General features: G+C 42.6%; 1 protein-coding gene across 1 annotated transcript; it reads left to right on the top strand.

Annotated features, from left to right (window-relative positions):
- The first annotated feature begins 405 nt into the window (after window positions 1-405).
- Window positions 406-4,741, top strand: LOC101874067 (guanylin-like). The gene is made up of 3 exons (XM_005145438.3): window positions 406-480; window positions 2,908-3,097; window positions 4,529-4,741. Exons 1-3 carry the CDS (start codon window positions 406-408, stop codon window positions 4,594-4,596), a joined length of 333 nt encoding a protein of 110 aa, XP_005145495.1. The 3' UTR covers window positions 4,597-4,741.
- Window positions 4,742-8,437: the final 3,696 nt, after the last annotated feature.

Below are 8,437 nucleotides of genomic sequence, written 5' to 3' on the forward strand. Positions count from 1 at the left end.
GATGTTGGATTAGATCAAACTCTGTGCGTTTTCTTATTATTGACTGGAACGTTTTGCTTGCCTCTGTCATGGACAATGTCTCAAAGTGAGAGAGACTCATAACCCCCGGATCTGCTTGGGTGTGAATGTCCTACTCTGCTCAGGAGTAGATAACTGATAGTCTACTGAGGGTTTATGATATGTCAATAAAGAGTTTAGATTAATGGATTACCCAGGAATTGCTATGTGACTTCTTTATAAAGCTCCAGCTTGGCACTGGAAACATAGATCTCTGACTACGAGGCAGTCAGAGTGCTTAGAAGAAAAGAGGTATTCTGAGAGACAGAAAAAGATAGCAAAGAGCAAAGATATCCAAATATATTTACAGTATATTCCGATTAGGAAAGGCTATACTTTGCAAGCACTATGAAAGGCTTTCTTCCCTTTACAGTCCTTGCAGTCCTCTTACTGGTGCACAGCTCTCAGGCAGTCTACGTTCAGGTGAGTTTTCTGCTCTTTACTTTGTTGGTGTTGCAAATATAATGAAGTACTGATACCATGTGAGGTGTTGTTGTTGCAACAGGAATCTTAAGTAACAGACCTGATGTTTTGCTTTGCTCTGGCTTGATATCCAACTTAATCTCCCTTTAGTTCTGTTTTTCTTTCCACAAAGTGCTTTGGGCATCACTAACATGGTGCAGTTTAACTTCACCCACCTTATCACTGCTTTGAAATCCCTCGCTGACTGAGGCACTGTGTTTCTCTTGCACATAACCCATGTGTTGTGAAGCTTCTGGACTGGGAACACCTCTAACTTTAGAGAATGGTGTAAGCAAGATGTGACAACAGAAATTGTCTTGTCTTGCCTGCTTCTAGGCAGGACGTTCTTTATGAAAATGATCAACTTATGAGATGAAGCCTACACAAATATTATGAAAGAAAGTGAAAGAAATGCTTAGCTGAATCCACTGAACTGTTAATGGGCAGATGAGGTATTACAGAAGGTTATATCAAATTTTCCAAGATATACAGCACTTTTGTGTATGGAAGCAGTTAAGAAATCAGTACTCTTGTCTGTACCTGGGAGAGTGTTGGATTGAAATGCAAAATAACTTCCTCACAGTACCAAAATAATGAATATGTCCTAAACAGTTCTTGACTCTGCACGTGTGCAGTAGGTTTTCTGGTATAAAGTCCTATTTTTGTGCCTTGAAATATCAGATTTTTCTCCTTTGGATGACAGAAATATCCAGAAATAGTAGGTTTAAGATATTAGTTTCTTCCAAATCACTGTGTAACATTAGGGTGTTTCTGAGGGAACAGATAGCTTCCTACTTAATGAAAAAAATTGGTTTTCCACTGGAGTCATATAAAATAACCACATGATAATAGCTGTTGAGTAAAAGTGTAGAAAATGCAACTCTGTAGTTTTAGATCCTCTTTGTAGTTTGGATTTTTATCTCCTTAATCATTAAATCTGTATTTTTTCCAACAGATATGTCAGTGTACACTACATGTGTGTCCTTTCACTTAGACTAATCGTGGTCCCGTAAGGTCTGACCAGTAGTACTTAGTGAACAAGGTTGGCTTATGCTCTTGTTCATCTAACCAAATGTTTCGCAAAGCAGAATTTCATCTGACTTCATATAATGATTTTGAAGACTGGGATTCACTATCTTGGCACCTTCCATCATAGATCTTGAATTAATATTGTTGGTCACTTGTTGTATATTTTTGTCACCAGGACGTACATGTCTCAGGGTTCATCTCTACTTTCTGTTTTCTCTGAACCTGAACCTGTGGAAATCCATCCTTTTATAGTTCTCGGATTTATGCTTTTGAGATCTGTGATGAATGGCTGAATGTAGAAAGGCATTTATACAGAAAAAGCTAATATTTCATAGGTAACTGTGACCCATAAATTAACCTGAATAACCCCACACCCATTCAATCTCACACTATTTGACATTGGGCTCATGAGACTGTGAAACAAGTGGTAATATTTGGCCTCAGGCTGCATCAAAGTCATTTCACTTTCCTGATCCTGCTGACTACTGGTTCATAAAACCAGCTTAAAACACATGCTAAAGATAAATTTGAAAATGTTTATTCTCTTCTGGGCCAAACTGATTATCTGCAGGCAGACACAGACTTCATGCACCAAGCTTCACAGTTGCAACACCTGCAGTGGGATCCCCTTGAAACTGAGGGGATGACCATTAAGAGATGCAGAGGGTCTAACAACATAAAACATGGAGTAATACTTCCCAGAACACTGTCCCAGCCTCCTGAAGCTTTTGGTATGAGCTTTGAGTCAGAAGTGTCATATTTATGTTGCCAATAATTTGTGTTCCATCAATCATGTGGACGAGTTTTAACTTGAAGAAAATTTGCCACAGTACCTTGGGGTGGGTGATTTCAGCTCTTAACAATGTGCAATACGAAGTAATAGCTCTTTTTGCTTGGTTAGATCTTGCCACATGCCAGCCGATGCCTGAATTTCTCCACTGCTGTATTAGAAGAAAGAGTGAACAAATTAAACTCCCATTTACCTCCATTCAGCTCATGCTTTCATAAGTCTCTACCGTGTATTGCCAGGCCATCTTTTCTAGCTGAAGATTACCAGCCTGTATCTTTCAACCTCAGGTTTCAAAGTGTCTCTCTGGGGAGCAAGAAATGCACTAAGTCTGCCACCATCCACATAATGAAAATTCTGACCGTCCAGCCAGGTCTCACTGCTGCTCTGAAAGGTCTTTGCCTTGAGGAGCTGATGATTTTGCTTTCAGTTAACACTGGTTTTATATAGACTTTGTTTCAACACTGTCTTTTTCCTATAGCCTAGTTTTTGGGAGGGCTCATTGTTGAAATGGTCTAGATCTGCCTAAGGCTACTTCCTGATGCCTTTTGTTTCTGGTTCTGCCTACATAGGATGGAGACTTGAAGTTCTCTCTTGAGTCTGTGAAGAAGCTGAAGGACCTTATGGATGAGAACAGACACATTAACCCTCGCTTTGTGCTTTCAATGGCTAGCTACTCTCCATGTGATGAAAAAGATCTTCCTGAGGAATTCCAATCTGTGTGCAAAAGAGAAGATGCATCTGTGATTTTTGAGAGGCTGAGTACGTACCTCATATTGCATTACTGCCATTTTTGTCACGATTTCAACCTTAAACATTCAAGTAACAGCAGGGAAAAAAGCATGATTCCTGCTCTGTCCATGCTGCCTTTCTATCCCTCCTATGACTGATGGCCAACAGTGGCAGTGAGCACCCTGCAAGACAATTCCTGATGTGCTGAGCTTAGCTGTAGCCTGTACAGATCAGGCTGCTGTAACCAGGAAAAAGCTTCCTCCAGGTGGTTGCATGCTAACTTGCATGACTGAAGTGAGAGAGCCTGCTCTGTCCTCTGGCTTACAGGAAAATCAGGGTTATATCACTCAGTTCTAGCAAACTACAAATTCCAAATGGGTCTAATTGCTCTCTCTAATCAGTGTAGAAGGTGTTTTTCCAGGCAGCCTAAAAGAGGTGTGAGATCTAAATGAGGTGGATCAGTCTTTGGCGACGTCTGTCGCGTACTGAGTTTTGAGCAGGCTGCTACAGTTTCTGCTTTTTTTACTTCATTTTGTTGCTTTTATCTGCTCTTCAATACAACGGTCACTTTGGCACATATGGTACTAATATAACGAATGCTGTGATTCCACAAGCCACATCCCAGCCACCCTCCCAAATGTTCTCTTGCCTCCACACCCCCATTGTTTCCCCCATGAATTCAGGTTTGAGCTCATTCTTCAGGCCAGGTTTTTGCAAGAACTAATTTTACTTAAACCAGTAATAACTTCATAGAAAATTAGAACGCATAAAACATGGATGGAAATGTTACTGACAAAGGCGGTCAAAGAAACTCTTAAGACTTGATGTGGAGCTTTAGAAAGCAGGAATTCTTTACTGCAGCACTGGGTGCGCACACAAATAGTTTTGCAAAGGTGAGCACCCCCGCTACTTGCCAGCAGTGCCTATGTATTTAGGATACTCATGCATATTTACAGATTTTCTATGAAATTGTTTACATATTCATGAGAGTCTGGAGAACTAATTATAATATTTGCATCCCAGTTATGCATGAGTTTCTTGCTGAGTGGGAGTCTCTGGTGGTCTCTGCCCTTCTTCCTCACTGTGTTTACTGAATTATTCCAGTGCTGAAAGGTCCTAGTGCTGAGTTAGAATGCAGTTTGTCCTTCTTTTGTTCGGTTCCAGTCTCTGTTGTCTTGAAGGTTAGCATCCTTGGTCTTACTTACTGCCTCCTTAGTTGTTTTCAGTCCTGTGATGTTCCTTCCCCCATAAGCTGGACATTGCTTACTCCCTACATGCTAGTTAGCAAGTTACAAGTTTGCTATATTTTACTATGGTACTTTAAAGCCACACACACTCTTGTTACTTAAACCTGCAATTTAAGCCTACAGAGAAGAGTCTTCGAATCCCTTGCTGTGTGGCTCTGCTCGCCAAGAAAGTCTCTTGCCATTTCACTGAAACCCCCTATTTCCTCTCTAACAGACCTGGCTGTCCAAGATCCTGACTTATGTGAAATCTGCGCCAATGCTGCCTGCGCTGGTTGCTTTTGAACAAAGATAAAACAATTCAAAGAACATGTGCCAAGCTTGGAAGTTTGTGCATTCCTATTGCAAGATCATGTACTTACACAAATCAATATTTGGTCTCCATCTCCACTACAGTCAAACTGGAGCTACTAGCTCACCTACACATACCAATGGCCTTCCTGAAGCAGACCAAGTGGCTCCAGCAGTGCAGTTCTGGTAACAAGAGCCTGTAAACCTCATCTGGGAGGTTTCAGTTCTGTGCACATTGTCCTAGCACAGTTTCATTTTCCACTGTTTTGTCTGAATTGGCGATGATGGGCGAAACTGAGTAGTGTCCCGCAGCCTTTCAATAGCTAAATCTGCCTGTGATTTGGCCATCCCTACACATAACACCCAACAGCATCAAGATACCTTTTCCAGCCAACGCTGTCAAAGTGTCTTGGATAACTATCTCACTACCTGTAGGTCTGCATGTGATTGTGGATGTTTCTAACAAAGCAAGTAACCTGGGGACAAGTTCTTGGTGTTAGCAACGTTTCCATAGCCAGAAACTTTTCCATAGCCAGAAACAGACAGCCAGTCTGTTCCTTGTTCCTTCTTGTTGGAAATTTAGGAAATGAATGTACAGGAGGACAGGAACACTTTCTACATAGCAATCTGGAAGCCCCTTCTTTTGGCAGACAGTCATGTTCATTAAGCTCTATTTAGGAGGCAGCAATTCCAAACTGCTGTGCTGGAATCTGCCCGTGTTTATATGCAGTATATGAAATAAAAGCTGGTAATAATTTGTGTGGTATTTTATTATGTTTGTCCTGTGGTTTCTGGTGTTTTAGGGTGAGGGACAGTGTGCTTGCCTACTTGCTCTTCTTCTAGATAAGATCTAATAACATAAGTGGGTCTTCACTGGAATAAAAGTTATGTTGTTAATATTGTCCTGAACTTAAGACAATTTGTGGTCCTTATATGGGTTATAGTAATATAAGACTACATCACAACTTTTAAATTATTCCCAATTAAAAGCTGTATCTGTTTAATTGTCTCTCTTTCATCTATATGTCACCTTGAACTCAGCAACCAGCATCTGCAAGGACTGTCAGTGCTATAAAGCTAAGCACTTCTCTCAGGAGCTGGATGCCTATATCCAGAACTGATGTTTGAAAACAGTATTAGGTGTATTAATTCCTGTTTCCTTTGTCTGAAAAGCAACGTGGTTGCAGAAAAGAATTCCTCACATCTGGTATGTTGGAAGGTTGGTGGAAGAGCGAGAGGGGCACCGAGCAGGACAGAGTCCAGAGGGAAGCAGCCCCCTTCTCGCACCGGTGTCCTGACTCTCCTTGTGTTTCCCTCCTCCCCTGCTCCTCAAGTGCTCTGCCTCTTCCTGCACCTTTCCCTCATGTCCCTGAGCTTCACTGGCTCCCTTGTGCAATCCGGCCTTTCCGCCAAGCCCTTAGCTGGGACTCTGTGGCCTCACCAATGTTATGACTTGGCTGCTGATGTGCCCATGTTGTTGTGTGCGGCTCTACGCTGCCCTCGCCACAGGGTCAGACATGGGGATGGACGTAACGAACATGGGATGCATGTCAGTTAATACGGACATCAGTGAATGCATGTCCCCCTTGTTCGAAGCTACGTAAAGACCTGTAAGAAGTTCATGTCATGGCACGCCAAGACACAACCAGACCTCCTGTATCTAAACACTGCTTGTGCTAAAGAGCCATGTTAGAGCAGCTGTTCTCAAACAAGAGTGGGAACGAGCTCCGGGAAGGGGCACACAAAAGCTGTGGGACAGAAAGGGACAAGAGGTAGAAGAGAGCACCTCTTCAGACTGATGTCCCTTCCCTTCTACACTATGGGGTGCTGCTGTCCCACCAACAAGTGCAGGGGATGGATGAAGGGCATCACCTGATCAGAACTTGGCACCAGTTCTGGACATCCGCATAGGCAAGAAGGAAAGGAGGGATCCTTCCCCCGAGCTCCAAGCTTTCTTTTTATTCCTTCCAAATAATGTGATGAAATTGCAGGAATTCTGCAGCCAGAGGAATCACCAGCTCCACACAGCTGAATATACAGGGAATTGCTTCTCAAACACAACATAGAATGCCAGAACGTTCTGGGTTGGAAAGGACCTTAAGATGATCCAGCTCCAACCCCTTGCTATGGGCAGGGACACCTCACACTAGATCAGGTTTCTCCAATTCCCATATGACCTTGTCTTGAACACTTCCAGGATGGGTCAGCCACAGCTTTTCTGGGCAGCCTGTGCCAGTGCCTTAGCACTTATCTCAGGAGCTAGATGCCTAAATCCAGAACTGATGTTTGATAACAATCTTAGGTGTCTTAATTCCTGTTTCATTTGTCAAAAAAGGCATGTGTTTGCAGAAAATAATTCCTCACATCTGGTACGTTGACACAAAACTTCTGACAACAAATGCCAAAGCAGAATCTCACGCTAAGGCTCTTTCTACTGCCTCAAAATCGGCATATCTGGGTAAATGGATTTCCTGAATCAAAACACTCCCTGGCCTTATTTGAACCCTAAAATTACTCCTCTGCACATAGAAATGCGGCTTAATATTTTCTCTTAAAACTAACTTGTCAAATCACTAAATTTTAGCATAACAGCTTGGAGTGGTTCAGAGAGGATTGGTTATGCATTTTGCAAGGAAAACTTGCTGGCAATAAGAACTAAGATGTGCCTGCTGGAATGGAGACCCTCATGAGTGTTTTCCCATGAGTCTTCTGCCCCTTTTTATATACCACAGATGAGTTATGGTCTGGTGTATAGAGCAGTGTCTTGGCACACAGAAACAGGGGGTAAAAGGAGGGTAACGAACCTCTGGTTTGTGCTTGCTGGATGAGATTTTTTTAGCAATTGGGGATTATAGAGAATGAGTGTTATGTCTCTGGGGAGGAAAAGGGGTGCACACAATCAAACAAACAAACCAAGAAAGCCAGGAAACAATTGGCAGGAGTGGAGTTCGTGTTTGTAGTAGGCTGTAAAATGCCCACTGGAGAAACCAGATTTTGAGAACAGTGCCCCCCAGCAGTCTCTGGGACTGGAGCTGTAGGCACCGCATGCTCGGAGCAGGCTGGGTTACCAGCTCATCCACTGACCCACTGTCACCTGCACACAATCTGAGAAGTATCCTGCAGGCTTCATGCTTGGACAGAAACCCTAAGCCGACTTGTTGAACTTCTAATACTGTGTACAAGTATTAGTACCGTGTACTAATTGACGTACTGGTCCATAGAGTTGTGTATTGACTAGCAGGATGTTCTTGCTTTAGGAAAAGATGTCTTTGCCCTAAGAAGTAACCCCTATGGCAAATGTTAAGTGTTCCTCCACACAGCTGCTGTCTCCTCCCATGACCCTGTACTCATCAGCATCTCTTTCTTGGCCTGTATACTGAACACACACATGAGAGAGTGAATGAAGGAAAACCAAGGTAGGTCTGAAAGAAATATCCTCTAGTTTTCATTGCATTTGTTGACAAAGTCTTCAGCTAGTCACAGCCTTTTGCTCAGAAGAAGTCAGCTGCTGGCTCAACTCATTTATTTCACCTAATTGCACCTTTTGAGGGTAGAACTATCATAAATCATAGAATTATTTAGATTAGAAAAGACCTTTAATATCATTAAGTCCAGCCATTAAACCAGCACTGCCGAGTCCACCACTAAAGCATGTGTCCAAGGGCCCCTTCTACATGTCTGAAACTCCTCCAGAGGTGGTGACTCCACCACTTCCCTGGGCAGCCTGTTCCAGAGTTTGACAACTTTCAGTGAAGAAGCATGCAATTTAAACCTCCCCTGGTCATTTCCTCTTGTCCTATCACTTGTTACCTCTTTTCAGTTGTAGAATGCAAGA

Source organism: Melopsittacus undulatus, chromosome 12 (assembly GCF_012275295.1).
Source record: "Melopsittacus undulatus isolate bMelUnd1 chromosome 12, bMelUnd1.mat.Z, whole genome shotgun sequence".
NCBI lineage: Eukaryota > Metazoa > Chordata > Aves > Psittaciformes > Psittaculidae > Melopsittacus > Melopsittacus undulatus.